This window comes from Trachypithecus francoisi, unplaced genomic scaffold, assembly GCF_009764315.1.
Source record: "Trachypithecus francoisi isolate TF-2019V2 unplaced genomic scaffold, Tfra_2.0 Lachesis_group5, whole genome shotgun sequence".
In the NCBI taxonomy this organism is placed as follows: domain Eukaryota; kingdom Metazoa; phylum Chordata; class Mammalia; order Primates; family Cercopithecidae; genus Trachypithecus; species Trachypithecus francoisi.
Genome location: NW_022681470.1, coordinates 84,084,671 through 84,104,831, shown reverse-complemented (window position 1 = coordinate 84,104,831; position 20,161 = coordinate 84,084,671). Strand labels below are relative to the sequence as shown.

General features: G+C 46.2%; 1 protein-coding gene across 3 annotated transcripts in view; it reads right to left on the bottom strand.

Moving 5' to 3' along the window:
* The window catches only part of STUM (stum, mechanosensory transduction mediator homolog), a 63,691-nt gene extending 46,763 nt beyond the window's left edge, over positions 1 to 16,928 (bottom strand). For all 3 annotated transcript variants that reach the window (XM_033197365.1, XM_033197366.1, XM_033197364.1), the window contains exon 1: positions 16,582 to 16,928. In XM_033197365.1, coding sequence (XP_033053256.1) covers positions 16,582 to 16,783 — 202 coding nt within the window. In that variant the 5' untranslated portion in view covers positions 16,784 to 16,928. The remainder of the gene's footprint in view (positions 1 to 16,581) is intronic.
* Positions 16,929 to 20,161: the final 3,233 nt, after the last annotated feature.

Below are 20,161 nucleotides of genomic sequence, written 5' to 3'. Positions count from 1 at the left end.
CATCTCTGTGTGACCAGCGGGTCCCAGCAGGAAGCAAAGGCTCTCACCCCCAGGGTCTTCATGAAGGAACTATACACAGAGGTCTGGGCAGGATGGGAGGCTGAAATGCTGGTGCCCAGCAACAGTAGGAGGCCATTCCCACCTTTGGTCCCGAGGGGCAGGGAGAGGGAAGGCTGTTGTTGGGCGGAGAGTGCTGGGGTAGTGGAAGGCGGCTATAGAATGGAAGTCATGGTCATAGACAGGAAGTTGGAGGGAACAGAAAACAAATACCCCAAACTGTCCCTCTTTTGCTCCATCCCTACAAGAACCTCCCATTGGCTAAGACACCTGGAAGCCAGAGGGCAAGGGGGCTGGTGATGCAGGCCATAGAGGTCAGCCCCCTTGGGTCCAGAGCAGGATAGGGAAGAGCAGAAAATGCATGGGGGAGGGCAGGGGAGTGGGAGCCACGAGCCTACCTGTCAAGTCTCCTCCCCTGCCCACCTCTGCTAGGGTAAAGCTTCTTACTCATTCAGAACTGAAAAGCATGAGATGCATCAGGCTAAGCGCTGAGGCTCCCATCAACAGGATGAGCTGGAATGAGAACCCGGGATTCCAGATCTCAGCCAGTAGAAGCCACACTCTCCTTGACGAAGGGGCACATTTCCCAGCACATTATCACTCAGCAAGTAGGGCTGGGATTCTACTGGGTGCTCTGCATTGGGCCCTCCACTAGAGGAAGTCACACAAAAAAGGTATAATCAGAGAGATAAGACTAACCCACATGCTAAGTTAGAAAACTCAAAATTAGAGTGGCAGGTAGACCAGATAATCCAAGAGTAGATGCCTGGTTCTAATGCATGTTCTACCCATTCTACCCATCACCCAACCACCAACCCCAGTCATTGCTGACTGTCTTCAGATGCATGTGAAGAATCACACTATTTTCCCCCCATGATTGGTGGCAGTGCCAGTCCCATGATGCTGAGCAGGGAACCCCATGAAGAACAAGAAACAATGAGATGGAAATAAGCCTGGGAGACACAGCCACTCACCCACTCCCTTTCCTGAGTCCTCCTTCAAGAAGTGCTTTGCTTGACTTCCAAGCATTTCCTGAGGACCTACATCTTGAAACAGGGTAACCTAGCTCCTAATTCCTCATGGAAACTCACACAGAGAGATATAGAACATTCTGGGGCATGAGGTGTATCAGGAGCAGAAGGGAAACTAGAAGGAAAAATAAACCACACAATGGGCCCACCCAAGAGTGGGCCCAAGTAATTGGGTATCTCACCAGACTCAAGACTTTCTTGAGTTTTCTTTCCCTATAGCCCAAATCAATTCACAAGCACTGAGGCCCTTGTTCTCAGGATGTATCAGCCTCAGAGTTCAGCCATGGGCAGTCGGACCCAAGACCACCCAAGCCTTTTGGCCAAGCCTGACCCGTGAGCAAGAGTGCATCAGAGCCTGCCACACTTTCTGCCTTGAGCCTCAGAACCCCAGTGATTTGGGCCTAAGATGGTAATGTTTACTTTTTTCCCTTCTGAGTCAGGCCACAGGGCAATTCCTGGAAGGATTCCACTTGCATGTTCAACCCACATGACCTCTCAGAGCAGCCAAGGCAAAGGGGCAGTTCTCCCATGCCCTCTTGGCATGGCAAAGTCACTGGTTGTTGATTTGAGGTGGTTTCTTTGAGGTCCATGGACAATTTCTGGACTCCACACTAAGTCAAAAAGAGGAATAATGAAGAAAATGAAGACTTCTCCAACATCACTCTGCGGCATTGGGATCTGCTCTGGTTCTGACTGAAGCATTCAGATTCCTGATCAGCTCCAAAGGAAGCCTGCAAAGGCAGCCTGTTCAGATCCACGGGCCACTGAAGGGAATCGGGTGTGCACAATGACCCCAGCCTCCTGAAAAACTCACTTTAACTAAGTTAGTTCATCAAGCCTATGCTGATGGAGCAGAGAAACACCTCATACTCCCAAATGGCTAAAATAAACTTTTGTGTGCCCTTAGGGTTTTAATAGTAAGGATCTCTGGAAAAATCTCCTTCTGGGGTCTGTACCTTGCAAATCAATGCCACCTTGTGCCCTGACTTTTTTCCTGTGGTCCCAGATAGCCCCTGACTTACTTATGGCTGGTAGACCTTATGGAAGTGATAAGAGAGAGGATGTGACTGGCTTAGAGTACAGTAGTTTGGATTTAGGTGCAATCACTATGTCTGAATTGCATGAGTGTGTTTGGCTTTTTTGCCAAAAAATTTAACTTTTTATTTTAAAATAGCTTCAAACTGGCAGAAAAGTTGCAAAAATAATGCAAAGAACTCTGGTCTATGCTTTACCCAGATTCCCAACTTTTAACATTTCACTCCATTTGTCTTGCCATTCTCTCTCTCTCCACATTCTTATTTGTTTCTTTCTGAACCATTTGTGAATAAGCTGCCGACATCATGGCTCTTTATTTCTTTACATTTCAATGTGTTTCCAAAGAACAAAGATATTCTCTTATATATTCATAGCACAGTTAAACTTAGGAAGCTAAATATTGATACAATATTTCATCTAATTTGCAATCTGTATTCTAATTTTTGTCAATTGTCTCAATAATGTCCTATTGTGATTCTCTTTTCTCCCAGTACAGGATGTAATCCAAGATTATGTTTTGTATATAGCTGTCATGCGTTTTAGACTCCCTTAATATTTTATGACAATGATGCTTTTGAAGAATACAGGCCAGGTACCTTGTAGAACACCCCTCAATTTGGGTTTTTCTGATGTTTCCCCATGAGCAGATCCAGTTTATGAACCCTTGGCTAGAAGACTACAAAAGCCATATAGTGTTCCTCTCAGGATATCATACCAGGAGGTACATGATGTCTTGTTGATGATGTTAGTTTTTTAACAGCTTTATTGAGATACAATTTTCTTTTTCTTTTTTTTTTTTTTTTGAGATGCAGTCTTACTCTGTCGCCCAGGCTCGAGAGGGCATGCAGTGGCGCAATCTCAGCTCACTGCAACCTATGCCTCCTGGGTTCGAGTGATTCTCCTGCATCAGCCTCCTGAGCAACTGAGACTACAGGCATGCACCACCACACCTGGCTAATTTTTGTATTTTTAGTAGAGACGGGGTTTCATCATGTTGGCCAGGCCAGTCTCAAACTCCTGACCTCAGGTGAGGTCTCCCAGAGTGCTGGGGTTACAGGAGTGAGCCACCGCACCAGGCCGGAGATACAATTTTCATATCATAAAATTCACCCACTTAATAATTCAGTGGCTTTTAGTATAGTCACAGCTTTGTGGAACCATCACCACAATCAATTTTAGAACATTTAGAACATTTTCATCACCCTCCAAAGAAACCTCATACCCATTAACAGTCACTCCCCATTTCCCCCCAAACTCACCTCCCACCCCACATACTGTCTGTCTCTATGGATTTGCCCACTGTGGAAATTTCGTATCAGTGGAATCACACAATGCGTGGCCTTTTGTGACTGAGTTATTTCACCTAGCACAGTTTTGTCAGAGTTCAGATGATGATAATTGTGTTCACCCAGTCAAGATGCTGTCTGGTTTCTCCACTCTGTCTTGTTCCCCCATGTAAATTAGAAGCATTCCAAGGGTAGACACTTTACAGTCATGCAAATAAATATCCTGTTCCTCATTCAACTTCCCCCTAGACTTAGATTTGATGGTTATTGACCAAACCAATCTTTATTAACGCGGTTTACTAAGATTGATTCCTTCCACCACTCCTCTCACACTCATCAGTGGTTAGCTACAAAATTGGAAAGTTCACGAGTAATTAGAGACAGTGGCCCCGCTCTTCTCAGTAACATCATAACTGCTCCAACAAGTCCCCCACAGACCAGGCCATCTGTCCCAGCAACCTCTCTCCTCTGCTCCAGTTCCTCCCCGAGTGGTTGGGGACCAAGGACTCCTCAGAGACACACATGCTGCAGGACAGCACATCTGCCCTCATTCTGCATGAAGCCCTGAGAACTCTGAGCTAGGAAGGCCAAGAAGTGACAGGAAAGCCTGTGTTCATTGGAGAAGGGTCCACTAGGTTAAAAGAACAAGGACCCGCTCTTGGTTCCACCTCTTCTACCAGTAGTTAATATGCAAATCAAATGTACCTTCACTTCAGCAAACACCTACTAGCAAGGTGCTACTTGCAATTGGAAACAGAAGATAAGTAAAGCACAGCTCCTACCCTCAAGGAGATGATTTCACATACAAGGATTAAGATAACCAAAGAACCAGATTCTCAAGAAGAGCAAGAGGAATGTCCTAAGTGACCTGACCATTCTGAAGAAGGAAGAGCCCACTTCACTGGTACGGTCAGGAAAGGCTTTTGGAAGAGGGCATTTCAAATGGGTCTTGAAGGCTGGGTAGGAGTTAGACAGTGATGATAGCGGAAGGTGTACCAGGCAGAGGGTATAGGAGGAGCAACAATGTTCCCAAATAAAGGCCTACATAAAGTGATGGAAAGAAGGGGTGAAGCTCGCTGGACCCTCGTGGGTCCAATGTGGAATGTGAACTTGGCTCAATGGACAATAGGGAGCTCCTGAAGAATTTCAGGGGAGGAGGATCCAGTGATTAGAGGTGAGACATGAATAGAAATGTGCTTAATCTGCTAACAGAGAAAATCAAAATGGGAGCATTATACCACAGCCATTCTGAGATGTGACCCAGGGGACCCATTTCCATTTGATCTGCTGTTAGTGCTCCCTTCTGCAGCCTGGCCTAAGAGTGACACTTCTGAAACCTATGCAACATCCCCAACCAGGGCCAGAACTTATCCATCCCAGAGAGAGTGACTCACTCCATCACAAACACGCCCCACATTTCAACTTGTGCCACTGGCTCTGTGCTATTCCATTTTCATTGAGAATGTTTTCTGCTTGGTGACATGCTTCTTTTTCAAATGAAACAGAAAATAGAAGATGACAATCTCCCAAACAAGGTTCCATAGCCTGGAGGCTGCTCGCGTCTTGCCAAACAGCAAACTAATGTGAGCGTTGTCTTCTGAGATGTGGATTCCTGCACTGGCAGAACTTGGAGACAGCAACAGCAAAAAGGTTCCCAAATGATTACCCTTCCCCAAGAGCACCTGGATTACAGTGTTCTTGTCTCATTAAACTTCCAAGGTTCTGGAAGAAAAGTGGTCAAGTAGTGAGGTTGGAAGACAGGGCTGAGGAAGGAGCAAAAGGCTATAGATCTCCTAAAAGCCATTGAATCATATACTTTGTGTGTTTTTTTGTTTTGTTTGTTTTGAGACAGAGTCTCACTCTGTCACCCAGGCTGGAGTGCGGTGGCATGATCTCAGCTCACTGCGACCTCCACCTCCCAGGTTCAACCGATACTCCTGCCTCAGCCTCCCAAGCAGCTGGGATTACAGATGCCCACCGTCACGCCTGGCTAATTTTTTTTTTTTTTTTTTAGACGGAGTCTTGTTCTGTTGCCCAGGCTGGAATGCAGGGGCACGATCTCGGCTCACTGCAAGCTCTGCCTCCTAGGTTCACATCATTCTCCTGCCTCAGTCTCCCTAGTAGCTGGGACTACAGGCGCCCACCACCGCGCCTGGCCAATTTTTTTGTATTTTTAGTAGAGACGGGGTTTCACCGTGTTAGCTATGAAGGTCTCGATCTCCTGACCTTGTGATCCACCTGCCTTGGCCTCCCAAAGTGCTGGGATTACAGGCATGAGCTATCATGTCCAGGCGGAATTATACACTTTGAAAGAGTGACTTGTGTAGTATGTAAATATATCTCAATAATGTTGTTCTGGAGGGTCAAGGATGGAGCAGTGAGGAGAAGGGTCCCGGTGGCAGGCATTGATGTGGTCACCAACAGGTCATGTGGCTATGCAGTTGTCCTCTGCAGTCCTCACCAAGTCTTCATCAACAGCAGTGTGTTCAGTTAACTGGACAAATATGAATTAACCCTCCAGGACAAGCCAGGCACTGTGACAGGCAGGGAGGCCCCGAAGCCAGGGTAACTGACGGTGAGATTGTGGATTAGAGCCTTGGATGTAGCAGGAGGCCTCCTTTCTTCCCTTGTCTGTAAATTGAAGGGGTTGCAGCCATCCTAAAGTTCCTTGGTCCTTGGAAAGTTGAACTATTTTCATTGTTGAGGTTTCAGGACAGGCTCTTTTCCACAAACAGCAAATTGCTCTTGGCCTCAGCGTCAAACTTCTCAGACAACAGAGACCAGAGCTGGACTGAGTGCTCTGATCAACAGGGGGCTCTGACCATGGCCCCTACAAATTCCAGGTTCAGGGGCTGTCCTGGCCTCATCTCATTTTATTCTTTTCAAGAAAATTTACTTCATCAATGTAATTTATGATCAGTCATAAAATAAACGCATGATGAATCGCCGTGTCCTGCCTTTTGATTAGGAAAATATGGTCTCCTTCCCATTGCCTCCACTTTTCCCTAGGAATGTCATTTCTAGTATGTGCTCAGCCTGGGACCCAATTCTTATGGGTTCTCATTGGGAAGTTCCCATGCTGAAGACACACCTGCCACCCCACACTGCCCAGACTGTGGGGCTTCAAGTATGCTATAAACCACCAAGTGTGTGCCTCAAGGGTATAAGGACACAGAGATTTTCAAACCCAGACCTAGAAACTAAACTATGCTCTAATTTTTATTGTAAAATAACTATAGGTAAAGTCTATGGAACATTTGTGCACACAAACACACAGGTGCACGTCCACCCACACACACAGACACATACACACACACATGCGCGCTCAGTCACCACTTTGATGTTCCCCACAGCCTTTTTTACCAAACTGTAAAGTTAGCCTCAGAGACACATCCCTCACACAGGCCCAGGGTTTGGGGAGTACAGTGGAGAAAGCTTCCAGTTGGTGTGTTGAACTAAGCCCTGGAGAATGTGTGCCCTTCCCCTTCAAGCCAGCACGTCATGTGTGGGAGGTTTGGTTGGGTTCCCAGTGGGAATTCCTAGGTTTCAGCTCCATGTGCTGCATGGAACTGAGATGCTGAAAAAAGGTAGAAGTGCTTGTTAGTCACCCTGTCCACCCCCAGTTCCCACTCAGAGAAATACCCTAGGAATGATCCCGGAAACAAAGGGGATTTTGCTAATGATTTTTGTGTGTTGACTTTGTATCGCACGACTTAATTGTATTATATTCTAATATGTTCTAACAGTTTTCTGGTGGAGTCTGTAAGGTTTTCTATATACAGGATTATGTCATCAGCAATGACAATTTCACTTAATCGTTTCCTATTTGGATGCCTTTTCTTTCCTTCTCTTGCCCAATTGCTCTGGCAAGGACTTCCATTAGGTTGAATAGAAGTGGCAAAAGTGGGCATTCTTGTCTTGTTCCAGATCTTAGAGGAAAGGCTTTCAACTTTTCACGTTGAGTATAATGTTAGCTGTGGGCTTCTCATATATGGCCTTTATTGTGTTGAGGTATGACCTTTCTATACCTAATTTGGTGAGATTTTTTTTATCGTAAAAGGATGTTGAATTTTGTCAAATGCTTTTTCTGAATCTAATGTAACGATCGCATGGTTTTTGTCCTTTATTCTGTTAATGTGATGTATCACATTTACTGATTTGCATATGTTGAACCGTTCTTGCATCCTAGGGATAAATCTTAATCATGATGGATGATCTTTTTAATGCATTGTGGAATTTGGTTCACCAGTATTTTGTTGAGGATTTTTGCATCTATGTTCATTAGGAATATGGGCTTATAATTTTCTCTTCTTGGACATGTCAGAATGACTTTTATTAAAAAGATGAAAGATAATAAGTGTTGGTGAGGACGTGGCAAAAAGGGGAACCCTTGTACACTGTTGGTGAGAATACGAATTATAAGACCATTATGGAAAATAGTATGGAGGTGCCTCAAAAAGCTAAAATTAGAATGACCATATGACCCACAATCCTACTTCCGGGTATTTACCCAAAAAATTTGAAATGTGTTTATTCAAGAAATGTCTGCACCCCATGTTTACTATAGCACTACTCCCAACAGTTAAGTTATGAAATCAATCTAAGTGTCCATCAGCAGATGAATGGATAAAGAAAAGGCGCTATATATGCACAATAGAGTATATTCAGCCTTAAAAAAGGAAAGTCTATCACTTGCAACAACATGAATGGAATTGAAAAACATTGTGCTAAGTGAAATAAGTCAGGCACAGAAAAACAAATACTGCATGTTCTCGCATATATGTGGAATCTAAAAGAATCAAAGTCATAGAAGAAGAGAGTTGAATGGTAGTTGCCAGGGACTGAGGTGGGCGAAGGAAATGGAGAGATGATGGTCAAAAGGCACAAAATCACAGGAGAAGTATGATTTTTTCCCTTTTTGAGTTCTATTGCACAGTGCGGTAAATATAGTTAATAATAGAGTATCATACATTTCAAAGTTGCTAAGGGAGTAAACTTCAAATGTTCTCACCACAAAATCCGTTAAGTATTTGAGATGATGGATACACTAACTAGCTTGATGTAATTATTCCACATTGTATTCATAAATTAGAGCATGACTTTGTACCCCACAAATTTATATAATTAGAAATTGTCAATTCACAAATTTAAAAGCGCAAAGGGGATTTTGCTAATATTAATTGGTAACGATAACCTTTTCTGACCGTGGAGTGCTTTACAGTTAATGGGGCATAATGACTTTGTGAGATGCCCAAGCAGAGATTATTATTTTCATTTTATAAGTGAGAAAACTGAGGTTCAGAGAGGCTAAGTGATCTGCTCAAGGTTCCATGCTACTGAGGAGCCAGAATTAGGTCTGACGCCTCCTGGCTTCTAGTTGACCTCCCTTTTCATGATGCTTTGTGGCATCATGAACCTAATGTTGAACTCAAAACAGCACTTGATTTAGACCATCCAGGTCATTCTGTTCAGTCTGTTGCTCATCTCCCAGATGGCCAAGTTTGCCAGGAAAGCATTGCCTCACCACTGCAGACTGGATGAGATGGGCCCCAATGGCCCATCCTTTCCTCCATTAAAGCACACACTACTGTCTGTATTCATTAGCATCTGCCTTCCCGTTAGACTGTCAGCTTCTTGGCAGGGAGCACATCTTCTTTGTCTTTGTGCCTCAGCTCTGATCATAGACCTGGCACACAGTAGGAGCATGTTAAGAGTGAAATGCTGCTGAAGGCACTCAGAAGCAAGCCCTCCTCTGCTTAGCAAGCTATCTAACCTTCATTGAGACACAAAATTCCGCTGTATCATCTATTAACTGACCACTCCCATGACAGCTGGGTCCCTTGCCATTTCTCAGAAGAAATTCAGATGCTGTTAATACATCCACTTGAAATTACCCTTGAAATGGGACAGGTCCAAATTGAGATGTGCTATGAGTGTAAAATGTACACTGGATTTGAAAATTTAGTATGCAAAAAAGAAAATACATCTTATGAATAATGTTTATATTGATTATATGTTGATAATTTTTTAATATATTGGGTTAAATTAAACATATTATTAAAGTTAACTTCATCTATTCCTTTTTACTTTTTATGATATAGGTATGTACTAGAAAAATTTTAAATTCCCTATGTGACTTATATTTCTATTGGAAAGTTCTGGCTTAGGTCCTTACAGGTCATAATAAAGACTCGAGCTTTTACTCTGAGTGACATGGGAGCCATTAGAAAGTTTTGAGCTCAAAAGTGACACAGTCTGACTCACTCATGTTTAAAAAGTAGCACCCTGGTCGCCATGTTGCAGACAGACTGTAAGGGACATGAGTACAGACAAGGAGACCATATAGGAAGCTACTGCAACAATGCAGAAGAACATGGAGGCTTGAACCAGAGAGCAGTAAGAAGTGGTCAGATACTGATCAGGCTTGGAAAGCAGACCAAGAGGACTTCCTAACAGATTGCGCATGGGGTTAAAAAAAAAAAAACAGAGTTGAATCTCAGTTTTTGGCCAGAGGCACTGGGAGTCCTCCATTTGCTGAGATGGGGAAAGAGGAGGGAGAAGCAGGTCTGGGAAAGAAGACCAGGAGTTTGGTTTTGGATGTGTTGTGCCTAGGATGCCTTTCAGTTCCAAGTGGAGACAATGAGAAGGCAGTTGGATATATAACTCAGGAGTTCAGGGAAGAGGCCTGAGCTGGGGGTCTAAACTGGGGGGTCATCATCATAAAAATGCAATTGAAAGCCCAGCGACTGGGCAAGATCACTGCAGGAGTGAATACAGGCAGAAAAGAGAAGATCAAGGTCAAGAAGACCAAGCGCCCTGGGGAGCCCTAAAGTTTAGAGGTTGTCAAGAGAGGCAAAAAAAAACAGAGAAAGAGCCTTGAGGTAAAAAGAAAACTAGGAGGGAGTGGTGCTGTAGAAGCCAAGTAAAGAAAGCATTTCAGGAGGAGGTAGTGAGCCCCTTTGGCCGGCACTGCTGATAGGTCCAGGAAGAGGAAGACAGAGAACCGGACACTGGATTTAGCAACCTGGAGGAGACTGGCAACCCTGACAAGCGCAGTGTAAGTGAGTGATGGAGGCAAAAACATGATTAAAGTGAGTTCACAAGAAAATGAGAGAGAAGGGATTGGAGACAACAATTACAGACAGTTCTTTCAGGGAATTTTGCTGTGAAAGAGAGAAAAGAAATGGGCACAGGTCAGAGGGGATATTGGATCAGGAGAGGCTATTTTTAAAAGGTAGACAAATTCAGCATGGATGTGTGCTGCTGGGAATGAGCCAATAGACAGAAAAATTGATGATGCCAGAAAGACTGGGAATTCTGGTGCTTCCCCAGTCTCCAAAGAGTACACTTATATTGCTTTTTCATGTTTTATCAACTTTAGACATCACCTATCCACTTTCTGCTGTAATACGTACAAGCCAGCTTGCTTATATCACCTCTCATTGCACTTTTACTCTTGTTCCCATATTATTCCAGCAGATCACTATCATCTCACTGTCCCAACACATCAACTATTTCAGTTCGTCTATTGGTCACCTTGGTGCCTTTTATTTCTTGGTCTATTAACTACAGACAGCATCTCTTGACTCCCATTTTATGATTAGGGTATTCATGCCTCTATCCTACCATCTGCTGTAAGTCAGCTTTGCATATGTCATGCTGGGACAATAACAAGACCCACAACCACAAAATCTCAGCAACTCAGGCTTATTTCTGATTCACATGCCATGCCATGGCCTGCTTCTGATGTGTTGTTTATTCTGGGAACTAGTTGAAGGGCATCCCCCATCTGAGACCTGCTATTTTCATGAGAGAGGGAAAAGAACAATGGCAGAACTTCACATCGCCTCTTAACGTGTCTGTTCCGCATGGAATATGTCATTTCCACTCACATTCAATTGGCCAAAGCGAGTCACGTGGCCAAACCGGATTATCGGACAGGGGAGGAAATATTTTCCTACAAGGGCAGGCAAGCCATATGGCATCAGGTGGGGGTGTGAAATCCTCTTTCAGGGAGAACAGTGAATAATTGGGAACAACAATTTAATCTATCACAATTCCTCTTCTCTCTTCTTCTACTCTCCAACTTCTTTTATATTGTCAAGCCAGAAACTCTTTACATACTCCTTTATAGCTATTCTTAAGTAGTCTTCAGTGCTTTGTTGTTGATTTTAGAAGTTGAAAGCCACTAAGCAGCATTTACATTATGACTAAGCAAATATTCTTTTTTTTTTTTTTTTTTTGAGACGGAGTCTTGCTCTGCTGCCCAGGCTGGAGTGCAGTGGCCGGATCTCAGCTCACTGCAAGCTCCGCCTCCCGGGTTTACGCCATTCTCCTGCCTCAGCCTCCCGAGTAGCTGGGACTACAGGCGCCCGCCTCGTCACCCGGCTAGTTTTTAGTATTTTTTAGTAGAGACGGGGTTTCACTGTATTAGCCAGGATGGTCTCGATCTCCTGACCTCGTGATCCTCCCGTCTCGGCCTCCCACAGTGCTGGGATTACAGGCTTGAGCCACCGCGCCCGGCCGCAAATATTCTTTACTGCAGAGCCAAAGAGTCCATGTCATGCACCACTGTTCCAATGACAGACCTTATGTGCTTAGAGCCTTTCTTACATTCCACCACATGCTCAAAATCAGGCCACATTTTGGACTGCTTCATATTTGGGCTATCCCTTTCATAAGAAATTTTTTGTTTTTCCAGAAGTTTCCAATTATGTTTCTTTTTTCTTGTTGATAGAAGAAAATTTGCCTTCTACATCATATCCCTAATATCCTCCAAATTTCTTCCCACTCCATTTATTGTTTGGACTCTTGTTTTCCTTTTGAAGCCTGCTGTCCTTCTGACCTGATTGGGCAAACTGCCTCATTTTTTAATCTTAATGCTTTTGCATGGCTCTTTGTCTTTACTGCAATTACTAATTGCCTTCTGTTTTGTTTGGGTGGGTTTTTTGGCTTGATTTCTGCTTTTCATTACAAAGTTAATTTTTTGCAGTGTCCTAATAATGCTCTCTACTCTCTAGAATGTCCTTCTCTCATGTCACCTTCAGAGACCTCTTTCCTTCCACTCTAATGAAAAGTAACTACTCTCTTGTTCTGCTGAATAATTTCATCCTGGGGTTGCTTTTCATGGCTACTCTGTATAGGATCCTCTGTTTCCTGAATCTCATATCTCCTTTCTTGGTTTACTCCCTTACTTTGTTGAAAAACTTCTTCAGGAACTTCCTTCAAAAGGTTTAGTAGGCTGTAAACTTCCTTGGTCCTTGCAAATCAGGCCTACTTCCCTTTTATATTGAATAAAGGCTTTGGACCAGATGCTCTCTAATGCCTATTCCAGGAGTATAATTCTAGTCTATATGTATTTGTGGATAAAATACTCTTTCAAGAAGACATTTAAAACAGTTGCTGCTCCCAAGGAATTTAAGATCTACTTAGATAGACAAAGAATAAAGTCTCAAAACAGCAACAAAAAATCTGTGATACAAAAGATGCTGGGAGGTGGGACATGATTAATCATCAGTTTGAGACTTGGGTCTAGAGGAAAGAGACAGAAGAAGCAGAGCCAGCCTGTGGTGCTCTTATTGAGCAAGCAAGACTTTAGTAGCATCAAAGGTAGGCAGTGTGTTAGGGATAGATCGTTCCTATCTGATGTCTTGTGTCCAATGGAGTGGTTAAAGGTCAATGCAGGTCCTCCTCCCTTTAACTCTCCCTGTCACTGAGATATCAACATTTTCGTTTCACCAAATCAAGAGAAGATAATTTTTAAATACAAAAGTATAACGATACCCTTGACCACTAGACAAACTCTCTGGCCATTTGGGGGCATAACAATGAACTTTCATTACAAGTATGAATAATAGTGTATATACTTATAAACACCCTAATTGTTGGAACATGAAAGTACCAACGGTGGTCTTTATTAGTAGAGTTTCACTGAGTAGGACTAAAGGTGACTGTCTTTACTAATGTCCATTTGTAAAAATTGTTTTTCATTGTTTCAGTGAGGAGTTGGAGTGATTATAAATCACTTCTCCTTTCCAGCCACTCCCTAGGAGAGGGCACATCCCACTCATGATATGAGTGTTATCCCAAGAGCACTGTTGCTTGGGTGGAGAAGGCACTCGGGAATTTTAAGGATGGGGCTTCCCCATGGCAGGTCCTGAAGACTGAATGGACATGAGACACCTACATCAGAGGGAAAAAAAAATAAACAAGCCTTCATTCAGCAAAGATGGCCCTCTCATCCAATCTGCAATCAAAGAGAGTACTTGTAGGGAAGGAAGTTTCCAGAAAAAAAGAAGAGATCTTTGGGCCAGTGGTCGCAGCAATTTCCAGAATGGGAGTTTAGTGAGGATGGCAAGTGCTTAGGCCATGTGATAGATTTTCTCAGTAAGGTCTAACCTAACACTACTCTCTCAGGGAGGCTTTCTCTGAGCCCCCTTCCTTCACACCCAGGAAGAATTAATTTCTGCTACAACACTCTGTTCCTGCTGCCATCCTAGCACTTATCAAATTCAGACAAAGTTGGCATCAATTTTCCTCAACAGTCTATGACATCCTGACTGATTTATTCATCATCACAACCCCAGTCAATGCCTGGCATGTGGTAGGTGCCTGTGTTGGTCAAATGAATGAGTGAACTGAAAGAAGCTGCATTTCATCAAAGGGCAGAAGCAGCCATGAATATTCAGTTGTCCCAGAAGCTTCAGACTAGCCAGGAGGCCTTGGAGAAGTGGATCTGGGCCAAGTGGTGGATTTCCAAGAGCTGGGGCCATTTAAACCATTCCCAGGAGAGGAGAGCAATAAAACCATCTGCAAGATTGGTCTGAGCTGCTTTGTTGCCTGGGACTCCACTGCAGGTGGAGAGGGGAGCAGAGAGATCAAAAGCACTCAAGGAGTCTTTGCTTCTGAGTAGTCCAGAGGGCAGTGCTGCCCCTGCTGCAGCGACCCCCACCCAGAGATGGGACCAGTGCTCAGCTCTGCAGAAGAGCAAGACGGACCCACCATCCCGGGAGAGCTTCCTATGCACAAGACACTGGGCTTTAGGTAATCACGTTTCATCCTCTCAGTAATGCCAAGAGATAGGTGTGCCTGACTTACAGATGAGAACCACCATTAAGGATCATTCTGTGTGGAGAGGAGCTGGAGCCTGTGCACCCAGGAAACTGTACAATAGCAACCAAAGCAAAATGAAAAAAAAAAAAAAAAGCCAGGATTATGTCACTGAAAATTCAGAAATCTGTGCACCTAAAGCTCACCTGTTTTATTACTTTTGTGGTTTGCATATCTTCCCTTTATTTTCTCCTGGTTTCTTATAATGGTTTGTTTTGTTTGTCTGTCTGTCTGTTTGTTTGTTTGTTTCACAAAAATCCCATAGGATTCTGATCTCACAAAGGGAAAAGCTGGATCCCCAGGGCAAAGAGTCAGGGGTCAGCGGAATGGACGATGCCCTGCAGTCGATGCTGTCAATGCAGCGGGGCTAAGGCTGGGAAAGGCACCTAGTGAGGGGAGACACAGGAGGGCACACACAGGTGCATGGGTGGGCAGCTTCTGTCTCCTGGGGCTGGTCTCCCACAAGGTGGTTTCCTCGTGCAGCAGTGACTTGGTGCAGCCCCTCTCACCTGGCACCAATGCATTTGTTTCCTCAAAAGACCATACAGTGGCATTTACCTCACCACTTAAAAAAAAAAGGTGAATCAAGATGCAAGCTGGCTCAGGAGGATCTTCATATCCGCCAGAGGGAGGGGCAGGCAGTCTCTTTTTACTCCAGCGGGTGGGAATTTCTGATAAAACTAAATTAACATCAGCTTGCCTCCTTGCAGTATCTAAATGTGCAAAGAGAGCTGATCTGATGACACCAGCCAGGGGGACAGGCTGCTGGAAGCATCCCAGGAGAGAGAAGCCCAACTAAAGACCACCTAACTTACTGCTTAGATAGGCTGCTCTGGCGGAGCAGCCCTTTGGGGTAGAAAGACAAGTAAGCTCGGAGGGGAAAGTGAACGGGTCCTGCGTGGGTGGCTGTGGCCTTGGCTATCACCGCAGCAGAGGCCCCTGCTAAGCAGGCTAAGAGAGAGCAGACCGTGAGAAAGGCCAAAGTCAAACTGAAAAACCCTTCCAGCTGGCCTCTGCTCTTGGGAACTTGGAGCCATACGCTGGCAACGGGCTCGCCGACAGGGGCACGCTTTCTCCCGGAGAGGGCACTAGGGCTTCTGCCTCTTCGGGCGGGCATGGGAGAGAGGGGGGCACCTCCCAGCATGTAGGAGCAACCAGTGCCAAGCTGGAGGAGGGGAGGGGCGTGCAGGCAGAGACTTGGGGGTGGAGTTAAGGGAGGGAGGGTCAGGAAAACTTCTCATTCCCTGCCTCCATTCACCCTCCCGCACCATCTCTGTAAGGGGCCTCTGCTTTAAAACTTGGGACATAGATGCCACTAGAACCCCTGCCGGCTGCCAGAGTCCTGCACAGAATTACATCGGCGCACTCTCTACTTCTCAGGAACGGAAGGGATCCGGGGGAGCTATGGGTTCATCTCTGGCCACGTGCATCCAAACTAATAAAATCATCCTCCATCCCCCTGGAGCCGTGCGGGGTGCTCGCGGAAGTGCAGGCACCCCGAATGAGGCGAAGGAGACTCTGGCTAGAGTTCTCGTCCCCACACAGTCCCCATGCCGTGAATCAGAGTGGTCTGCGGGTGTCTCTAGCCCGGTTTGTCCCCTTTCCCCTGCTCAGCTGACTTCGACGCCCGGGAGTTTGATCCCTGCCACCGAAGCCCAAGAGCTCCTTCTGCCTCAACCTCATTCCTTTCGGAGAAATGGGCTCGCTGACCGATGCGCGCGACGGAGAGGAGCGGCAATCGGGGCGCCCGGACTGGAGCCCTACTCCGAAGCCGGCAGAGCCATTCCGGCCGCCGCCTTGGGCTCCAACATTGGCCGCAAAGTTTCCGGCTCTTTGGGGCCCCGCCTGCGGGTCGGAGACCCCAGAGCAGCCTCTCCCCTCTGGGGTGCCCACTTCACGCGCTTCTGCCATCTGCCAGGGGACGCCGGGAGCCGGCGGGCGCGCGTGGTCGCAGCACTGGAGCGCGCAGCATCTCCAGGGGGTCTCCGGCCGCGCCCGTCTCTCCCCCTACGCCCTCCCGCGGCGGGGTCGAGGTCGCAAGGGTCGCGGCCGCCGTGTCTTACCCAGTCCCGGCACGAAAGTGTTGAGGAAGAGGCAGATGACGGCTACGGGGAAGGGCATGTAGGGGATGGCGGCGCGCAGGGGGCCCTTCTTCTCGCGGACCTGCACCACTACCCCGCTGGACGAGGACGCCCCCCGGGGGTCCGCCGCAGCCACCGCTGCCGCCGCCGCCGCCGTCTCGGCGTCTTTATGCGAGGGCTCCATGGTCGGGTGCGCTCTCAAGCAGCCGGGCAGCACCGCAGGAGCTGGCGCCCAGCGCACGGGAGCAGGAGACGGCCGGCTGCGGGCTCCAGGCTCAGCGCCGAGCTCAGGCGGCCGCAGTGCTCCGTGCGCCGCGCGGCTCGCGGAGACTCCCGCCCTCCGGCGTCCCCACACGCCCGGTGGAGGGGCGGGGAGGGCGGCGCGACACCCTGTGACAGCGCTCTGACGCCCCTCCTCGCCAGGCCCCTTCCCCGTCCCCTCCCCCCAACCAAAACCACCACTCACAAGGAATGGAAAATTAGGGCGAAGGAAAGGCAGTGGAAGAGAACCGCAAGGAGAGCTGGTTGCCCAGGTGCTGGAAGGGTGGACGCACCTCGCCCTCCAGACAGGTGAATGGGGAACCTTGACCACGAAGCCCTGCGAACTGGGAGTGTGTGCTTGGCTGACACTGTCGGGAAAGCCTCAAGGCTGAGTCCCCTAATCTAGAGCATGCCTTTGGCCAGGGACATGGGGACAAGGGACCGCGCAGCGCCTGACACCTAGTCGGCCTTTAGTGCGTTGTGATTTAAATGATTTTGATTGGGGTGAGCGCAGTGGCTCCCACCTGTATTCCCAGCACTTTGGGAGGCCAAGGTGGGAGAATTGTTTGTGTCCAGGAGTTCAAAACCAGCCTGGGCAACGTAGCGAGACCCCCCCAGCTCTATTTTGTTTAAAAAATTTTTCACTAAAAAAAAAAAAAAAAAAAAGAGTGAATTTGTTTCACGTGTCAGAGGAAAAAGCAATCCTGGGATCGGATCGATAATAGAGGAAACAGATTTTCAAACACCAGGCCAGGTCTCCGCAAGACTGGTTAAAAATGGAACACTTCCCTACACACACGCACCAAAAGCAGAAAGAAATGCGCCTGTTGCAGGCATGTTGGGAAGCGTTCACCATCCCCTGAACTATGCTGGAGGAAACCTGGGCCTTTTGTGAACCCGACGTGGTGATTAAAGAGCCAGTGAGGACACAGCGCCGTCTGGCGTTAATAATGGAGCAGCTGGTAGAAGCAACGGCCGGCAGCTTGAGGTCCTGTATTGAATTCGATTCTCTGAATAAGGTTGCCTTTGCCTCCGCAACGGGGAAAAGTAAACAGATGAAAGTTACCGCCTCTAACGTTAGGGAGGGGTTCAAGGCTTCAGAATTACCCAATCAGCAAATCGTCTGAATAATTGGAAGGGTGCAATATCCTCCCTTCAGGAATAATAGTGATCGACTCTATTATTATAAACAACCCAGGGTCTCAGAAGAGGCTAAAAGAACAAGGGTTATTGTATAAGTCTCTGAATAAAATAATTTTAAAAGCAAATGACCAGGGGTTAGTGATGATACTGGTGGACACATACATGCATGTGTACACAGACACAGACACATACACACACATACAAGAGTCATTAGCTTAGGTTTGGCAGTCAGAAGAACAGGGTTAAATTTTTAGTCTTTGTTCAGCCACTAATTACCTGTATGGCTTAGGAGAACTCGCTTAGCCTTTTCTGGCCTGGAGTTACTGTGTTTATTAAAATCAAAGCAAGATTCCATTTAATACACACTTATTGAAGGCCTAGTAAGACTCAGATTCCAGGGAGAGAGAAATGAGTAAAATCCAGGCTCTGCCTTCAAGAATCTAAGAAATGAGCTGAGAGATACTAACAACTACAAAGACAGACTTACAGAGACAGTGAGGAATGTTGCAGCTGGGATGTGTCGGAGGTGCTGCAACAACATGGACCTATCTGTGAAGCCAGCTAGCGTGGGGGAGGCCTCGGGGAGGTGTCCCAAAGAAGGCGATACTCAAAGAGACTTGAGCAATGACTACAGTTAACTATTTGCAGATTTGTTTTATTTTCAACAAACACTTATTTATCCAAGCACTCTCTGCCAGGCATCATTCTAAACCCTTTACACATTTTAACTCTTTTAATCCTTCCCATAACTGTACCAAGTAAGTATTATTTATTACTCCATTTTACAGATGGGGACATTGAAGCACAGAGAAGTTAAACAGGCTGCTACCCACTAATCCGTGGTAGAGCTGGCAGCTGAATGCAGGCAATCTGGCTCCAGAATCAATTCTATATAACCATTATTTTATTCAGAGACCTAGAAAATAACCCACATTCTGTGAATATTCTTTTGCAGAGCACTTGAACTGTCTTAGGGCCAGTCAATCATTCCTCCTGAAGAAAAAGGATTTCAGGGAAGTCAGTGGATTTGTATCCCCCAGTTTTCCAGATGATTTGCTAAATATCTTGGATGTCAGGAAGACATCCAGGCAGAGCAACAAAATGTACAAAGGCATGGGAGCCCAGGGAAGTAGGGATGATTCCAGGAATTGCAGTGTGGCTGGCACTAGGGCTTGTGTGGGCAGAGACAGGAGATGGATCTGGTGGGGTGGCCAGGCATCTAGTACTGAATGGCAAAGGAATTTGGACTTCATCTCAGTGGTGGTGATGCAGAATCACTAGAACATTTTAAGCAGGGTTGTGACATAAGTGTTTCAGTTACTATCACTGTATCACAAATTACCCCCAAGTTTAGCAGCTTAACACAACCATTTTTTTCTGATCACAAATTCTGTGGTCAGGAGCTTGGACAGAGCACATTGAGATAATTCTTCTTTGCTCCTTGTATCTGGAACCTCAGCTCGGGAGACTGGAATGGCTGACAGTTGGAACAGCTAGGGCTAGAGGACCTACTTCTGAGAAGATTCTCAGGAATATCAGCCTGCCTGGACTGGGGTAACTTGAAAGCTGGGTCAACTAGGATGGGTCAGCAAAGCACCTACGCATGGCCTCCCCATGTGACTTGGACTTTTCACAATATGACAGCTGGCTTCTGAGAGGGAACTTCCTGAGAGGAGGCCCCCAGAGAATGAACATTGCAGGACCAGTGGAAGCTGCGTGGACTTTTCTGCCCTAACTTTGGAAGTCACACAGTGTCACTTCTGCAGGGCTTTACTGGTCAATGCAGTCACAAGCCTGCCCAGATTTCATGGTAGACACTCCGCCTCTCAATGGAGGGGTGTCAAATACTTGGGCCTAGGCTTTTAAACCACCACCATTATGAGATATATTTGTTCACAGTGTGGAAGATGGGCTGGAGGGGATAAAATCAGATCACATGCTTATGTAGAGGCTGAGGGGGAGGAGGACTCTTCCTGACTGAAAAGGACTGAGCATGGGGGAGGGACAGTTCCCAAATGAAAACTGGGTAGTATAGCAGACAAGGAGGAAATGAGTTTGAAGGGTCTGAACACATCCGAGAGGTAGCGGGCACTCATTGATTAAATGGCCAGCATAGATAATTGTCTTGATAAAAGTTGGATATTGAGTCAAATTGAGA